At 23.8% G+C, this 20,491-nt stretch overlaps 1 protein-coding gene across 4 annotated transcripts in view; it reads left to right on the forward strand.

Annotated features, from left to right (window-relative positions):
• Positions 1-20,491, forward strand: part of LOC105212447 (scavenger receptor class B member 1) — a 76,595-nt gene that overhangs the window by 51,558 nt on the left and 4,546 nt on the right. For all 4 annotated transcript variants that reach the window (XM_054227596.1, XM_054227595.1, XM_054227594.1 and 1 more), the window contains 7 exons: positions 6,973-7,064; positions 7,408-7,568; positions 8,269-8,413; positions 13,736-13,936; positions 15,037-15,264; positions 15,340-15,457; positions 18,807-18,973. In XM_054227596.1, the coding sequence (XP_054083571.1) occupies positions 7,417-7,568; positions 8,269-8,413; positions 13,736-13,936; positions 15,037-15,264; positions 15,340-15,457; positions 18,807-18,973 (1,011 nt within the window). In that variant the 5' untranslated portion in view covers positions 6,973-7,064; positions 7,408-7,416. The remainder of the gene's footprint in view (positions 1-6,972; positions 7,065-7,407; positions 7,569-8,268; positions 8,414-13,735; positions 13,937-15,036; positions 15,265-15,339; positions 15,458-18,806; positions 18,974-20,491) is intronic.

The following is a 20,491-nucleotide window of genomic DNA, read 5'->3' on the forward strand; positions in this document are numbered from 1 at the left end:
TATTTCCTATAAATTTGAGGCGGCAGCAAATTGTTATAAGAAAAATGAGTAATAAATAATCACTTGTATGGCACATACAGACAGACAGCCTGTTAGGTAGCATCAAGTAGCACAGCTACCGCCTACAGCTGGCTTCATTTATATTTCTGACCAAAACTCTAAAGACAACACTAAATTTGCGAATCAGCCAGTTTTACGACTTATTTGGGCGAGATGTTTTTTTTCGAAATTTTTCGTATTTTTTTTTGTATTTTTTAATGTTGTTTACCACATGTTTACTGCCCTGCCGGTTTCTTCTTTTGTTGTGCTGAAATGCCGGTGAGCAATGTACGCCTTATATCTACATATATTCATATGCCTAGCACGATTAGTTTTTAAAGGTTTGTGGAAACTTTCTGCATAATTCTTTATACACAATAAATTTCCAGAAATTGTGAAATTCAACACACGAGGGTGGAAAATTTGGCACCTACACGTACAGTAAACCAAATTGTTTGGATTATGAAGTGGCATACAATTTGTTTATTAGAATATAACACAGAGGTGCTTTCGTGACAATTTTTATGAAAAATTCAAATGACTTGACTTCCAGAGACAATTGAGTGTATTTAAGCACATTCGTTATTGTCAAAATCACTATCTTTAACTAAATATTTTTATTTGAATAAAAAACTATTCAATTATAAAAATATTTGAATTGAAAAAAATAAAAAATAAAATTATTTAAATCGACAAAAAATAAGAAAAAGTTATTTATATAAAAACAGATCAAAGTTTTATAATTTATAACGGGATTGATAATTTAAAAAATGTATTTAAATAAAAAAAATAGATTTAAATAAAAAAACGATACTTAAAGAAACACAGTAAAATTTAATCATTTATAACGAGACTGCTTATTTCATATTAAACATATTTAAAACGAAATGGAACTACAAAAATGTAAGGCAACCTTACATATTAATTTTTTGAAATATTTAATTAAAAAAATATTTAAATTGATAAAAAAAAAATATTTAAATCGACAAAAAATAAAAAAATAATATTTATATAAAAACAGATCAAAGTTTTATAATTTATAAATGGATTGATAATTTAAAAAATGTATTAAAATTAAAAAAAAAAATATTTAATTATAAAATCGATACTTAAAAAACACAGTAAAATTTAATCATTTATAACGAGACTGCTTTTTTGAGAAAGCATATTTTTTGAAATATCTAGACATAATAAAAAAAAAACAAATATTATGAAAAATGTAGAATTTAAAATTTCAATTTTCGTTTTTATGAAATATTTTTTTACTAACAATAATAATTTAATATTTTTAATTCAACAAAATATTTCAAAATAAGTTAAAAAATAATGTATAATGAAAAAATTTGATAAAAAAAATCGAAATAATTTAAAAAAAATATTATGAAAAATTCAGAATTAAATTTTTTTTTTATTTTTTTAATTAACACTAATAATTTCATGTTTTTAATTCAACAAAATATTTCAAAATAAGTTAAAAAAAATAATGAATAATGAAAAAATTTGATTAGAAAAAAAATCAAAATAAATTAAAAAAAATTATGAAAAATTTAAAAATACCATTTTTTTATTTTTTTAATTAACAATAATAATTTAATATTTTTAATAAAAACAATATTTCAAAATAAGTTTAAATTTAAAATTATAAATTCAATATTCTTTTAATATTATTATTTTAAAAATCGAATTTTTGAAGATGGACTTACATAATTATTATATTTGATTGTAAAAATTTATTGAAAATGTCTTATATTTTAATATTCAGTGGTATTTCGTTTATTTTACTTAATTAAAAATTTGTTAAAAATAAAATATTTAAAAAAAAATTAAAAATTAAAAATAAGAATTATATATTTTTTTAATTTGAAATTTTTTTAAATATCTTTTAAGCTGCAATGAAAAAATATTAAATTTTCATATTTAATTTTATTTTTTTTTTAAATATATATACATACATATATATAATTATATACAATTTTACAAATTTATTATTTTAATAAATTAAAAATATCAATTATATTTTTTTAATTTGACTTTATTAAAAATTATTTTTTTAAGCTGCACTGAAAAAATTTAAAATTTATATTTAATTTTAATTTATATTTAATTTAAATTTAAAATTTATATTTAATTTTAAATTTTTAATTAAAAAAAAAATATATACATTATAAACAATTTTAAAAGATTATTATTTTATTAAATTAAAAAAAACAGTATTAAATGTTAATATTCAGTTATATTGTTTATTTTACTCAATAACATTTTTTTTTAACTTTTTTCCAAATTTTAATTTTTTAATTTTTTGCATAATTTATATATTTTTTTGTATGCTGATCAATATAAGATAAACATTTTTTTAATGAAACTTCAAACTGTAAAGCCACTTCAAGCGACTTCTGCTGTTTTGGATGACATGCGAAAATGTGATGTGACCAAAATCACCGGCAATGACTTTGCAGAATTCTGCATGTTGTTTTAAAGAAATCACGCAAGAAATTTGCAAATGAGTGCATGTCAGAAGAAATGGGGAAGTTTTGCAAAATCAAGTGACACATTTATGTGCCTCCTACATGCTTTAACAATAAATCTCAAACTGCGCATGCGTACCTTTTTAGAATTGAATCATACTAACAAATTCGGTGGGAAATTCTTAGCGCAGAGCTAATGTGTCGCCAAAGCAACTGACGCCTTTTCACGCAGCATAAAAAATGGTATTTTTATTGTACAACCCAACATCGCACGAACACAGCTGATTAACCTAAAAATATAGAAAAAAAATTAAAAAAAGAAAAGATTACAAATCAAATGCATGAGTTGGCAACACCTTCGCCGCGCATATAAAGTGTCTAATTAGTAATATAGCACGTACAGATTTATATATATCAATATATGAAAGTCGGTATAAAGTACACGAAGTGTTTGTATGTATCTATCTATGCACTTGGGCGGTTGAATCAGTTACCGCCACCGCATTTGTAGTGTCATCATCATCTCAGTACACCTAAATAAGCTAAGCGTCATCATATTTGATCTTCCTGAAACTACTTCAAAACGCATGAAGCAAAAAAAAAATGTAAACAAAAACAAATTTGTGTAGCAAGTGTGTGTGTATGCCAAGGTGATGTAGAAGCGCGCTTGTATAAATACTTACATATATACATACATACATATTTAAACAATCAGATCTATTTAAAAACATATCTATGACTTTGATAGTGCGCTGTGGTTCTTATATATGTATGTAAGAGCTGCGCTAAAAAAATCCCCACACATTAGCCGCAAACGCTTTGAGCCATGAATGCTGTGGCCGATGACAAGTCCAGCCACATTCCTTCAAGCGTTGATTACTAAGTGAATCACATGCAAGTCATTGTTGGCATATATGTATGTATGTATGTATGTAACTGAACATATGCCATTGGCAACTGAGTTAAATTTGCGAACTGTTTCAAATAGAGAGCTACATAAGTTATGTGCTTGTAAGCAGACACCGCAACGTGTGTTTACGTTTTTTTTATTCAAGCGTTTGTATGCAAACATATTAACACATAAATGTGTCTATACACTTAACTATCAATATTTATGCATTTTGTTTGAATTTTATTTGAATTTAAGTTTAAACTATTTGAATTTTAAAGTCCATTAACTGGCGCTGATCCACGGACAATAAGTGAAAGTCGAGTTGTTGATCAGTAAATATACTTTTTGTTGTTGTTTTTATATTGTAAATTAGCGCATTTTCTTGTGTGTTTGGAAATTTTTGCTGAGTCATAGGATCATCAGATCATCATATAATATGATTTCTTACTCATGACAGGAACAGAAAGGAAATTTTACAAATTCTAAATATTATTTTGAATATTTTTTATAATTTCAAAAATAAAATTTAGCGCATTTTTAACTTTAAATTGAATTTAACAATATAACATGATGATCTGATGACATCATATGCTGATTTATAACTCATAGCATACATTTGTTAATATACATAACATAATTGAAACCAGTAATTTAGTTTTAAATTTGAATCAATAGCGTATTTTTTTCCGATTTTTTATGAATTTCAAAAATTAAATTTGTAAAAGTGACATTTTCAGTTGAGAATAAGTTTGGGATGCAAACAGATCTCTACAAATAGTTTGTTGGGTTAATGTTGACACAAATGTCCAAGATCGATATAAAACGATATAATCGATTTAATCGACCAGTGCTTGACCCTAGAGACATTCCCGCAAATGTCGAAAATTCGGCTCAAAAAGTGGCATTTTCCAAGCTCGATATAAATCGATTTAATCGACCAGTGCTTGACCCTAGAGACATCTATTGGAAAACGGCGGAAGCAAAGTTGTAGACCTAATAATAAAATTAAACTTAATTTTACAATATAACATAATCTTCTAATCACATCATGTGATGCTATAGAACACATGACATATTTTAATATATTTGTTAGCAGTAATTTAGTTTAAAATTTAGTGTAATTCATTTTTTATGAGTTTTTATAGATTTTTTAAATAAAATTTAGCGCATTTATGCATTTATATTTTGTTTTTCCTTATACTAAAATAGTTGATTATCACATCACTTGTACAATTGATCATCATATGATGTTTTAAATGCAAATTTCTCAACATATTTAATAATTTTTTTTTTTCAAAAAATGACTGAGCATATATTTTATATTATTTTTTATAATATTCTCTTGAAACAAAATTCGAGCATTTTTTAATTTTTTTTTTTACAGTTTATATTGATGTGATCATCATATGATGCCTTATTATTATAACTATATATTTTTTATGTAGGTTACAATTTTTAATTTTTTTTTTGTTAATTTGTTAAGTTTTCTTTTTAAATATAAATATAAAAGAAATTTCTAAATATAATTGTAACTGCTCTGCTCAGCTTGCAAACACTCGCTATCACATGATGCACATCTGCAATTGTCGCAACCCTGACCAAGCGCAACAAATGTGTTAAAATTTTTTTTTTTATTTGCAAAATACACACACACACAATCACATGCAGTTGCGTGCATACGTTTGCCAAAGGCATGTAACCGGTTCAAATGTGTTAACCGCCGCCGTTGTTTGACGGCAATTTTAACGTGTTGCCTTGACCAACCTCAATTGCGTGCGCCAGTCATCCAGAATATTCTTGGCAGGGATGTGAAACCTGTTTTTCAAAACACATATACAGATAAACAGCTATAAATGCGTTTTTTAATTACAATTTAGTGCTTTGTTTAAGTCCCTTGATGACTCTGCCTCTTTTTATGGCAACTTAATGATTGCAACTCTACACTTTTAGTCACATACATACATATAAATGAGTATGTGTGTGTGTGTGCGAAAGTAAAAGTTATGGTTTGTTAACTTCATTGCAACAGGCTAATCAGCTGGCGATGCGCTGGCCTAGCCCGCAGCATTTGGCTAACGTAGTTCGCATATCTATAGATTCTGGAGTTAACACAGAAGTGATGCGCTACCTTAAAACATGCATACATATGAATAAATAAATAAAATAAATAAATAAAATTTCCGCGTGGCATGCGATGACATGACTTGCAGTGCGATTACATCTTGTTGCATAGTTGCCAATTATGTGCAAACATGTACACACTTGTTAACAATTACTTTCACATATGTACATAGTTAAGTAGTTTCACATATAGTAATCAGCAGCAGCAGCAGCTCGATTGTCCATCACGTGCTCATCACCGGCGGTCAAATACAACAGTTATGTGATGATCTTTACGTTGCTACTGCCCTTGATATGCTATTTTTATACAATAAGCTCGAGATTGTCACAATTCTTTTGCCATATTTGGTTGTGTTTATTGTTGTTGTTTTTTTCTCTGATCTGTTCTTTCACTCTGAACTAGTTTTGTGGGGAATAACGTTATTATGGCAGGAATTTTTAATGGCAATAACCAGCAAAGATTTTATGTGTAAATTTATTGTCGCTTAAGCTCTCATTTAGAGATTAAAACGTTTTTGGAATTTTTACAAAGTAAAAATAAATATTAAATATAATATATTTTTTGTAAAAATTTATACTTTTTGTGACTTTAAATAATTTTAAAATAAAATTAAAAAAATTCTAAAAATAATTATTAAGCCAGAAAGGTGCTTTTGAATTACTTAATTTAAAATACAATAAAATATAGTAATTTTATATATTTTTTGGTAAAATATTTAATTGAAAAATATTATTATTAATTTAAAATTAAATATAAATATAAATATTTTTATAAAAATATTATGATTAATTTAAAATTAAATATAATATTTTTAACATTAAAAATTAGAAAATATTAAAAATAATTATTAAGCCGTGAGGTTGCTTTTAAATTTCAAAAATATACAAACAAAATTTAATAATTTTATATATTTTTTATAATATTTTTTTTTAATATTTAATTATTTATTACACAAAATTTAATAATTTTAAAAAATAAAAAAAAAATTTTTATTTTTTTAATATTTTTTTAAATATAAAATAAAAATCATAATGTTATTATATTAAATATAAACCGTGTATAAATTATTATGAATTATACATTTATTAAAATAAATATAAAAACACTTGAACAAAAAGGAAAAACAATATGGCAACCTTGCACTTATTTTTTATTCTTTAAATATTTTTTTTTCAAATAATGTATATCAAATATTTTTTTTTGCAAATGTTAATATATTTTATTATTTATGCACTGGTTTAGTCAACTAACAACTGTTATAGAAAAAAAATGCATTCAATTTAGCTATAGCGGTGACAATAAACTCAATTACAGTCACATGTATTGATAATTTTCTAGCTACTTATATTAACATACTTTATGCACACAAACGTTTAATAAATATTGTAAATTTATTAACAGCTTCTCTTATGTGTAAATCAAATATTTAATTATATTTTTTTTTCTAATTACAGGCGCCTTTTTATTACTCGCCCTCGGCGTGTTGGCCATCACAACAGCTGTGCTGGTGAAAATCTTTCAGCCATACGACTTGATCTTCAAATGGGTGAGTTTAATTTGAATTATTTTATACGATTTAATTAATAAAATTTTTTAATTCAATTATTAGTTATATTTTTAATTTATTTTCTAATTATTATTTATTTTTTATTTATTTATCAATTATATTTAAATTTTTTTTTTAATTGTTTATAATATTTTAAATATTTTTTAATTATTTATTATATTTTTAATTTTTTTTTAATTATTTACTATATTTTTAATATTTTTTAATTATTTATTATATTTTTAATTTTATTTTTAATATTTTATTATATTTTTAATTACATTTTTAATTACTAATTATATTTTAAAATTTTTCTAAATATTTCAATCATTTTTTTTTGTAGAAACTCACCATGGCTGACGATGGCGAAATTTTTAATTTGTGGGCTAAACCACCGGTAGATCTTTACATAAAGATTTATCTTTTTAATATAACGAACGCAGAGGCTTTTCTGGCGGGACGCGAAAAAATGAATGTGGAACAAGTTGGCCCATATGTTTACAAGTAAGTTGATTGTTGAAGCGAAAGGTGAATTGTGATTACAAAAATTGTATAATTTACCTTTGAAATATATGAATCTCTGCATTTTTAAATAAAGTGAAATTTTGGAATTATAAAATAAAAAAAGTGAAATTTTCTTAAAATAAAAATAATAAAATTTTACATTATTTTTAGTTTTACAGTGCTTAAAAATTTTGTGAATTTGAATTGAATTTGTGCTGAATTTTTTATTAAAAAAAAAATTAAGTTGAAATTAAAATGAAACTAAAAATTTTGATTTTCTTTAATAGAAATTAATTTTTATAATTTATTTCAGATATATTTTTGATAAAGTGATTTTTCAAAATTTACAAAAAAAAAAAGATTTTCTTAAAATTTAAATAATAATAATTTACATTATGTTTAGTTCATAAAAATTTTGAGAATTTTAATTTAATTTGTTCTGAATTTTTTATAAATATAATTTTCTTAAAATTAAAAAAACATAAAAAAATTGATTTTATGTAGCACTACTTAAAAATTTTGATAATTTAAATTGTTATATATTTAAAAAGTTAAATTTTAGAATTTAAAAAACATGAAATTGGCATTTTAATTAAACTAAGAAATAGTATTCAACAAAATATTATACAATTTTTAAAATAAATATAAATTTTTTGTATATAATGTCATTCTATATTTCCTTTAAAAAATTTCTTTACAGAGAAATCATGACACACGAAAATATCACTTTCAATGCCAACAATACAATGTCTACAACACCCAGTCATCCATTGGTGTGGCAAGAACACTTGTCTGAGGGGCGTAAAGAAGATGATCAGGTGGTCATGTTGAATATTGCAATGCTGGTAAGTGCTTATGGACTGAAGTTTACATAAAAAATAAGTTTTATTATAATTAGCTTTCTTAATTAAATGTGCTTTATACTTAATATTTAATAATATATAATTTATATTTTTCCATTTAATGTAAAATAAATATGTATGTAATCATTTATTTTTGTTTATAACATTTATAAATAACTCGCTAAAAACCAAACACTCCGTCTGCTCCGTCTCCGACTGCTTTATAATAAGTTCACTAACAAGTATTAACAAAATTTATGAGTTGAAATTTCAGTCGAGATGCTGACAAAATGTAAACAAATAACTTGTATTGCCTTAAGGGTATTCATTAAATGCAGATTTAGTGTTGCGGAAGTGGCAATTATGAAACATTTGTAATAAAAATAGCAAGTAAATTAACGTATAGGAAAATTTTTGCAAGATAATTGTGCGTTAAAAATAATTAATTTAATTTATTAAATTTTATTTTATAATAATAATATTTATTTTTAATAATTATTTTTTGTTTAATACATTTTATTCCATCAAAACAAGTCGCAATCTCAGCAAATATTGCCACTCTAAACTCACCTGTATGCGTCATAGTGAATACTGTCATTCCACAAATGTGACCTCAACTTAACGAGCGAAAATGTAAACAAACGATTAGATTTACATTGTTATTGTTCGTTACCTTTAAAAGCGAATTTAAGCGTGAAATAAAAATAAAAAATCACAAAAAAGTCTAACTTGGGTCAATAAACGTTGCAAACTTGTATTCGCAATAACTGTGAACACACACACACACATGCATGCAATTGCTTATTGCAATTTGTTGTGCGAGCAAAAATGTAAACAAACAGCACAAAACTTCCCCGGACGCGAAAATTTTCCTCTACAAATATTGTACCGCTAAAGACAAAGCAACAAAACAAAAAAATGAAAAATGCAATAAATTTTAAATATGTCTTAATGTAAACAAAAAAAAAAACAGTAGAGCTCACACTATGTGTCACTGGCCTAAATGTCAACTAAGCCGGCTGGAATTCAGCGACAATTGAACTTGATGCGGCAGCAAATTGTTACTCACATACAGACATATGTATATATATGGATGCACAGACATACAATTGCTATTTGCTAACGTGATTTAGCAAAAACAGTTGCATGCAAGTTGTCGCAGAGCGAAGAATCAGCTAAAATAATTGTATTTATTTCAACACAGACGTGTGTATGATTAATGCCTTCTGTGACAACATTTATATGGGCTGTCATATGTCATTTATCTGGTAGTTGCTACTGTATGTACGTATAGATGATTGTGAATAATACTTCAGCGTAGACAAGACGGAATTGTTTGTGTGCACATTTGACGTCATGGAAAGCGTATTATAGGGAATTTCATTAATTGAAAAATAATGAACTTAATAACACATATTAAATTATACAATAAATTGAGGGAGTATATTATGAATTTGAAATATAGAAAAATAATTAATATAAAATTATTAAAATAAAATAAAATAAAATGAAATAAAATAAAATAAAATAAAATAAAATAAAATAAAATAAAATAAAATAAAATAAAATAAAATAAAATAAAATAAAATAAAATAAAATAAAATAAAATAAAATGGAATAAAATAAAAATAAAAAAATAAAATAAAATAAAGAAAATAAAATAAAATAAAAAAAATAAAATAAAATAAAATAAAATGAAATGAAATGAAATGAAAAATGAAATAAAATAAAATAAAAATTAAATTAAATAAAATAAAGTAAAATAAAAAAAAATAAAATAAAATAAAATGAAATAAAATAAAATAAAATAAAATAAAATAAAATAAAATGGAATAAAATAAAAATAAAAAATAATTAAAATAAAGAAAATAAAATAAAAAAATAAAATAAAATAAAATTAAATGAAATGAAATGAAAAATGAAATAAAATAAAATAAAAAATTAAATTAAATAAAATAAAGTAAATTAAAATAACTTAAAATAAAATAAAGTAAAATAAAATAAAATAAAAATAAAAAATAAAATAAAATAAAAATAAAAATAAAAATAAACATAAAATAAAAATAAAAATAAAATAAAATAAAATAGAAGAAAAAAAATAAAATAAAATAAAAGAAAAAAAAAAGAAAATAAAATGAAAAAAAAATGAAATGAAATTAAATTAAATTAAATAAAAATAATAATAAAATAAAATAAAAATAAAATAAGATAAAATAAAATAAAAAAATAATATAAAATAAAATAAAATAAAATAAAAAGAATAAAAAATGAAATAAAATAAAATAAAATGAAATGAAAAAAAAATAAAATAAAAGAAAATAAAATAAAATAAAATAAAATAAATTAAATTAAATTGAATTAATTCTTTTAAATAAAATAAAATAAAATAAATTAAAATAAAATAAAAAATGAAATGAAATTACATAAAATAAAAAATAAAAAATAATAATAGTTCAGCTTTTTATTAATTCACATTTTATTATTTATAAAAAAATAAATTTTAATAAAATTTGTAAGTTTAAGTATTAATTCACATTTTATTAATTATAAAAAATTAAAAATAAAATCTAAATATAATTTTGATAAAGAATAATAAATAAATTGTTTGCTAAAGTCATATCAATCAATGAAAGACCTTTTTGAACGCCATTAATTGTTTATTTTCTAATTATGTTTGATTAAAAACTGCCAACTCATGAACATAGTTGGGATTAATACAAATGTAAATATTATTTTTAATAATTAACTACATTGTATACAAATATTAGGCAATTTCCTGCAAATTTTTCATAAACACGATAACAACAACATTTTTTTTTTGGCAAAATACGCATAACAACTTACATACAGGCATACATACATACATACATACATATTAACTTATACATACATAGCCATTCAATTAATCAACATAAATAAACAAGCAAAATTCAAGTGCTGTTAGAACAACGACTTGCATACAAGTTCTACAACTCGCCAAGGGGTGTGTTGGCTCGCTCCAAACAAAAGACTTAAGCGAAGAACTCGTTTATTTTCTTTTACGCTTTTGGCCAAACAAGTGCGCGCATTTTTTTGCATGCGCCATAAATTAATATTTTGTAGAATAGATTTTTGAGTAATTTATGCGACGAGTTTAAGAATTAATTTACTTTAATTTTTTTTAAATATTTTTTTGTTTATTTTTATAATTTTTATATATTTTTTTTAATTTTTTTATAAATATTTTATTTTGATTTTTTTATTTTCTTAATTTTTTTTTTTATTTTTTCATATAAAATAATGACAAATATCAAATGCAAATCTGATGCCAAAGTCTAGCTAAACTAGAAGAGTACAAAAGAACAAATAACTGTACATAAATGGCTGACGCATTTGTCAAAGCGGTTTTAATGCTTTAATCAACTATTTGTTGTTGTTGCAGTAGCGTGTATTTATTTTGTGCATATGCAAATGCAGTTGCTGCCATAAATATATGAAAGCAGTTAAATATTTAAAGCGTGATTTAAAATAAATTATTCATAAATTTATATTAAATACAAGTATTTAAAAAATAAAAACATATAACAACTTTGTTTACATTAAAAAATGGAAAGTTACCATTATTAAGGAATCTTTTCGTCGCAGTCCAGTTATTTTGTTTTGATTGTTGTTTTTGTATGTATTTTTTGTTTTGGTATTACTTTACCTTTGTTACATTTGTTGTTGCTTCCGTTATATTGTTTTCTCGTCTCATCAGTTAATCACAACAGTAAATTTGACAAATCAAAACAAGTTCATAAAATTTCAGACAGCATGCCGGGAATTTGATGAAAAATTAAAAAAAGTTGTTTTTGAAAGCAAAAAATAAATTTAATTATTTAAGATTTTGTTGCAGTAAAACACCAAGTTGTTTGCTAACAGTAGTTATAGTGATGTGATGACTTAACAAATTACAGCAATCAAGCTAATTAGTAGTTAATATAAAATAGGTACATGCTGTCTGTGCAATTTGTGCAATTTTAATTCTTAACTTTAACACAACTAGTATGCTAATGATGAGCGTTTTGACACTTACATGAGTAGAAAGAAAACAATATTGCAAAATAAAAAAAAAAATAAATAAAAAAATATGAATTTTAAAATTACAAATGCACAACTGTAGTGAAGCGCGCTAGCACCGTAAGCGGTCTTATTAAATTAATAAAAAATAATTGCACTTACGTAACAGTTAATAATACTAATTCACTAATAGTTAATAACTCAGAATTCTTGTATTTTTATGACAAGTGAAAATCAGCTTACTTATAACAAGCTGACAGCAACAAAAGTGCTAATTTATGCGCATATGGTAAGCGTAACTTATATCGATTAATTGAAAAATCGATAACAATTACATTTTAATTGTGTGATTGTTCTCGTAACGATTTTTTCGTCATTAAAGCCGCCCCAAATGCCCAACTATTAATGTTTACTAATTGTTTGCCATAATTTTTGCATAATTACCGTTAGTGTGGCAATTTGTTTTTGTAGAAAATTACAAGCTATGAATTATGGTTGTAAAGCGAATACAATTAATGAGAGTTCAATTAATTATTATTATATATGTTTAGAGATTTAAAAAAAAAATTACAAATTGTATATATGTATGAATGCATAATTATTGTTTTCATTTAACTTTGACTAATCGAGGATCGTGCAGTAAATAATTGAGGTAACCGTTGCATTGAAATAATTTGGAAGATGAATATCAAAATAATATAGCGTTATTTCTGGTAATTAATAGATTTTAATTCCAATTGATAACAAGCGAATATTATAATAAACAATATTTTTTTTTAATAAAAACAATTAAAAAAATAAATAAATAATATTTCAAAAATTAAAAAAAAATTAAAAATAATTTAAAAAAAATTTCAAAATTTAGAAAAAAAATTTCAACAAAATTATAATTTTGTTTTTTTAAAATACCTAAAAACAATATGAAAAATGTTTAATTTTAATAGAAAAAAATATATTTTTTTAATGGAAAAAAATTAAAAAAATACAAATGTTCAACAAAAAATTTTTTTTTGTCAAATATACATAAAAAAATTAAGAAAAAAAAATTTAAATTATTTTTTTTACTCAAAAGTGCATTTTTATGAGATATATTTTTTTTAATAACTAAGTTTTTTAACTTTTTATTTAATATAATATTTATTCTTTTTATCTAATATAGTGAATACAATTTTCTAAAATAATAATACATAAATAACATTTAGTATTACGTAAAAGTAGTAAAACATATAAATTTCCAAAAATTATAAAATTCTCTAAAATAGAATTATTTCCATTTATTTCTTTCAGGCAATTTCCCATTTAACCGCTGACAAGCCACTATTCCTACGCATGGGCTTACGCACACTGTTTGCAACATCGAAATCACTGCCAATTGTACGTATGACAGCTAAGGAATTTATGTTTGGTTATCAGTCATCGTTGACTACATTGGGCAACACATTCTTCTCGAATTGGATATCTTTCGAAAAAGTGGGACTTATTGATCGGGTGAGTGGCAAAAAAATATTTAAAAACAATACTCGAATAAAAATAGACTTTTGAAATTAAGAAAACTAGTAAGCTAGTAGATAATAAAATTAAATAAATAAAAAGAAAATAAAAATTTAAAATTAAAAAAAAAATAATAATAATATAAAAAAATTATATAAAAGGAATAAAATATAAAAAATATTTATTAAAAAATATAAAAAAAATAAAAAAAATTAAATTATTTTTTTTTTTAAATATGTACATTTTTATAATGATAAAAATAAAGTATGAAATTAATTAAATAATTTAGTAAAATAAAATAAAAAATATAATAATTAAAAAAATTAAACAATATTAATTTAAAAAAATAAAAAATATATAAAAATTAAATTAAAAAAAATTAAATGAAATATATAAGCTAGAACATAAATTAAATTATATAATTTTTATATTATATTTTTGTATATACATATATGCAATAAACGATAAAAATAGAGTATGAAATTAACGAAATAAATAATTAGTAAAAAAGTAAAATTAAATTATTGAAAGAAGTTTTTAGCACAATAAACTAATTTCAAAAATATTAAACTGATTATAATTAAAAAAAAATTAAATATAAATAAATTTAAAAAAATATTAATTAAAGAATATAAGCTAGAAAATAAAATAAATTATATTATTTTTTATGATTATAAAATAAAAACGCAACATAACCAACAAAATTAAAATAAAATTAATTAAAAACAATATTTGTTGAGAAAATATAAAAAACAACACTTGAGCAGGCATTGTTTTAATTAAGATTCACGTATTTTCACATTCCTTCATCACAAATCTATTAATAACAAATGTTGCCACATTTTATATAAAACAAATAATTGTCATAACATTTAAATTTACTAAACTCGAACTATAAAATACGATTTGCATGACATAAAAATCAAATAAAATTGATACAATAACCCTTTATCGCAAATAAAAAACAGCACAATTAAATTTTACATAACAATTAAATTAATTTTTATATTGCAAATTAATAGAGCTCATAAAAAATGTACTTAACTAATTGGCTTACACAACTCACAACAACTCTCTATCTCTTTCACACGCCACAGATGTATGACTTTAGCACCGACTATGAAACTTTCTACACTGGCGCAACAAATCCTGCCATATCTGGCCTCTATGCCACTTATCGTGGCAAAACCAACTTGCCACAATGGGATGGTGAACACTGCAGCAATATTGAACTCGCTTCGGATGGCACCAAATTCAGGAGTTTCATACAACCCAATGATAGTATTAAATTCTTCAGGAAAAGCATGTGCAGGCCCATCAATTTGGTAAGTTATCTTACTATAATGTAAAGTAAAATTTATTTTTGGAAAAAAATTTAAATTTTTTTATATTTTTTTTAGTATCGCAGTGGTGAACCACAAACGTATGGTAGTCTTACCGGTTACAAATACGTTTTTGAGGAGAATGCATTCGATAATGGTGTCAACAATGAGGCGAACAAGTGTTTCTGCAGAAAGAGTAAGTTTCACAAGCTTTTATACCTACGATATACATATTTATGCTACTTGCGTGTGCGTCACGTGCGCCAACACGTGTACGCATGCGTTGGCTATTAAGCGTTTATATGTTTTAGATAAGATTAATATGGCATTAGTGTCATCAATCAATCATACATACTAAGTACATATTAGTAATTATATATGTAAGATACAAAAGACTTAAGCGGCGAACTCGTTTGTGCGCAGTTCCATTATAACTGTGCATGTAAGACGACATGTGCTCAACTAGTGTGAGATTGATAATTAAAAATAGTTTATTGACGCTTTTAACGCATACACAAGCGAGTTCATTGCTTACGCTAATGAAAATAGGAACTTGAATTGAATTTGAATTCTAACTGCTGTCTATATGTATGCATATCCGTGTGCCTCTGTAGTCTAGGTCCATCATCAGCGAAACTGTTGTTAATTTAATGTGCGAATGATGCTAAATTCTACGTAGAAACAAGAAAGTTCAATAGTTAGCTAGTAATCACCGGTATATTTAATTGTGGTAATTAATTGTTGAGTGCATTCCGCGTGCAATAAACACCACATTGTCAATTTGATATGCCCAGGCAATAATATAAAGTAATTTAGTTAATATTGCGATTTGTACTTTTTGTAATATTTGTTGTTGTTGTTGTTTTTTATTATTCCTACTTGCTTTAATTGCGTTTGATATGACATGGTAGTTATTAGAATTCTAAGAAACAATTGCAATTGCATGGTGGCAATCATATATCAATTGAAATGAGTCAGCACTACAACTGGGGAATGTACGCTACAGTCCATATCATTATGGTGATAATAGCTAATTGCATGCGGAAAAGTAGTTGGAAAATCAGTAATGTGTTGGCCATAAAGAGGTGTATGCACTTGGAAATATTACTGGCACCATCACGTGCAATATAAAAATACATGTGTATGTACGTATTAGTACACAGTGCATTCCAGAGATTTTGAAAATTTTGAAATAAACCTTCTATAAGAATATTTTTTTACAATTTCAAATTACAATTTATAATAAAAATCATGTTAAACTAAATAAATTTGTTCAATTATTTCTTTTTATTTATTTTAAATATTTTTTATTTTTTTTTTTATTAGTAATATGTTTTATTTAATTTTTTAAAGATCACTATTCAATGTATTTTATTGAAATAATTTTTTTCAATAATTTTTTTTTGTCAAATTTAATTTATATTAATAAATATGTTTAACTAAATAAATTTGTTTAATTATTTCTTTTTATTTATTTTCAATATTTTTTATTTGTTTTAATAAATTTTTTAAAGACCATTATTTAATGTATTTTATTGAAATAATTTTTTTTTTCAATAAATTTTATTTTTATTTAATTTTTATTTACAAATATGTTTAACTAAATAAATTTGTTTAATTATTCACATTTCGATTTTTTAATATTTTTTTTTTATTTTTATTTATTACAAATAAATCAATGTATTTTAATTCTTATTTAAATTCCATAAAATTGCATGCTGATAGTTCATGATGATTTTCTAAATCCAAATTTATTTTATTTGTATTAAGAAACATTAAAAAAATGTAATTAATTAATTTTTCAATATTTCGTTAATTTAGTTATTTTTTTTTTAATTTTATCAACTTTAATTTAAATTGTTTGAAATTTTGAGCTGTTTTGTGTAATGAAATTTTACAAATTTTTAATTATTTTTATTTAAACACAATTTTCAAATTTAATAACTCGAAATACGATAACTTTTTTTTTTTATTTAATTGTTATCACTGATGATCATAAATATAGGTTATTATTTGCCATGCAACAGCTAATAGTGCTAAAAATCGTGATTGATGAGTGATTGAAATCTTTCTTTAATATTTATTCACTTGCACATGCATAATTATATAATATATTACACTAAAAATTCCATTTTTTAATAATAGTATACATACAATATAAAAAAATAAAATTTAATTTGTGCTTGAATTATTTTTAATTGTTAATATTTAGTATATAGTTAACTCGTAAATTAATAATTTTAGATTACTATTTTCGAATTAAAAAAAAAGTTATTAAAGTTATAAAAATCATTCCTTTATTAATAAAGACTTTAATAATTCTTTTTAGACTCTTCCTATGTTTTCTACTTCAATATGCTCTTTTTTATAAAAAAAAAAATATTTCTTATAATTTTTATAAATTATACCATACATGTCACACACGTGCTGATTGATGCATTTCAAGGTATTCACTTGATTTTTACACTTTAATTAATAAGAAAACGTATTCACAACCACAATTGCAGCTTAATAAATAATTACCTAAAGAAATTCTAAGGAAAAAACTGCAATCAAAACGCAAATTCGCATTTAAATAGTTATTAACTAAATAAAAAACATTAAATAAAAGCACTATTACTTGCTCAATAAACCTTAGGTGCAAGTGTCCTACGTCATATGAAATTGTAATTGGAAAAATACCGTTGGAAAAAATTCACGCGGAAAGCAAACGAAATTACAGATATGGACACTATGACGTGGCACGCAATTACAAACCATATTTACACACATTTGTTTTTATGTACACCATAAAGCAGTAAAAATATAAAAAAAATAATAATAATAACACTTAACTGTCTTACATATAAATTTATACAATGTGACAGGCGTGCTGGTAGCATGTTTAACGCGTTCAGTTATACACCGTGTCAGGTGTGCGCCGGTGACACTAAAGTCGTGACTATAAAAGTCAGCACGTGAAATTTTCCGTTTGTATTTTGAAGTGCGCTGAATATGACGCGCTTTTGTTTTGATTTTGTTTTTGCTTTTTGTTGTTTATGTGCAATTTTGTTTTTTTATTTTTTGTTGATATTTTTACTACGCGCACACAGAAGCTAAGCATAAAGCATGAGCTTTTTGAATTTACCACACGCGATGGGCGTGCTAATAACGGTTTTTACTGGCAGCTTGTTTAAATAGCGTATAAAGAGCGTTAATAATGCAATATAATCAAGCAATTAGCCATGACAACTGATGGTGTTGAGATTTGCTATTGTTGTTTTAGCATTGGTGCAAGGTCATTTCAAGTGGTTATGCTCTTATATGGTGGTAAAATTTATTACAAATTTCAAATAATTTATTTAATTAATTAGTAACAGTTAATCGTGCATTATATGCATTGTGCAGTTGGGCGTTGCCGGCTGCAGGCATATAATCTTAGTCTAAACCTCTATTATTTTATGTTATATATTTACATTGTAATTTAATTAATTTATTTATGTCTTAACATTTGCATTTTATACGCATTGTTGTAACGTTCACGTTTTACATTTCATTTGCAACAGGTAAATGTCAACCACAAGGTCTAATCGACGTGACCGATTGCTATTACGGCTTCCCCATCTCTCTAAGTTATCCACATTTTATGCATGGTGACGCTGGTCTACTTGACAACATTACCGGCGTGCAACCAGATGAACAGAAATACTCCTCCGCATTTGTTGTACAACCGGTAAGTAGCTAATGGTTGAATTTAGCAATGAGTTTGTGGCAATTTAAAAACAGTTATTTTTTATTATATTTTTTGAATTTAAAATTTAAATTATATTAATTTAATAGTTAATAATTTCAAAATTTTCCATTTTACACACACAAGTGAATTATAAAATTATATATTCTCACATATTTTTCATCACAGCCCTAGCGTCACTTTTTCATAAACAATAGCAGCAGCAAGAGCATTCTAGAAATGTCAATTAAGCAGTTTATTACACTTAAAAATGGAAAAATTCAATTATTCTGCATTATAAATTAAAATTACTAATATTGAAAAAAACAACAACACATTCAATTGTTTCTAATTTCTTACTCGTTATTACATCTACGTTCTGAATTATATAATATCCAACAATGCACGACGTCATACACAAAATAATTGCACTCATTTATGCAGCAATTAATTAAATAATATTATCGATTGCATTAAATAAATGAATTGTTAAAAGGGTTTTTTACACTATCCCATATGTATAAAAGCGTTCAATAAATCTAAAGTAAACACATAAATCAAAGTGTGGTTTAGTTAGCTGTCACACTGCCAATTAAATTGATGCACACATGCACATACATAGCTACAAGTGAACGGCGCTAATATGCAGCTATCTTTAAATTATTTTAATTATTCTCATTGTTCGAGAACTTAATTACTCTAAATAGTAGTTGGAACGCCCCGTGTGTTTAGAAAAAAGATAGTGCACTAATTCTGCTGTTTACCACTTTCGTTAAACATATAAAGTAATAACTGATATTTCAACTTGTTTACACATTATATATTAAATAGTGTTAACAACATAATATATTTAAACATGTTTATGCTCATTTCACGCTTGTTTATTTATGGCATTACAACTTTATTAGCCAACAGAGCATATCAGCTGCTGCTATGCACACAATAATTAAATTAAAAGCATCAACAGGAAATCGGATATTTTAGCTGTCGGAACTGTTTTTTTTTTCTTCATGAAAAATAAGTTTATTTTTTATTTAGAAAGCTGTTAGTTTAATCCCAGCTACTAGAGTTTCGTACTAAACGCTAGCATATAGCATTTAAAGCCGTTGACCATGGCAATCAGTGCATAGTTAAACATTTATTTACATAGACACTTTTGAGCAACGATTGCATTTTAAACACTTACTATTTTACAGAAAACTAAAATTTAATTGGTCTCAAACTTGTTTTGCAAATCTTATAAGTTTATGACATGCTTGTTGCCGCCTATAAAACGTGTTAAATGAAAAATTACTTATGATTTTAAGAAGCTTAACGTCTGCGATTTATTTTTATAATTAATTAACGTTTTTCATTACTTACATACATATATTCTTTAACGAGCATGACCGTTGAGGGACTACAAAAGAACATAACCTTTCAAATTCATGACAAAAAAGTTTCACTTGGTAATATTTGGTCACAATCTCTATAAAAGAAAAATGCATTGTTCATAATATGTTATACATATATATTCCACAC

This window comes from Zeugodacus cucurbitae, chromosome 3 (assembly GCF_028554725.1).
Source record: "Zeugodacus cucurbitae isolate PBARC_wt_2022May chromosome 3, idZeuCucr1.2, whole genome shotgun sequence".
Classification (NCBI taxonomy): Eukaryota; Metazoa; Arthropoda; class Insecta; order Diptera; family Tephritidae; genus Zeugodacus; species Zeugodacus cucurbitae.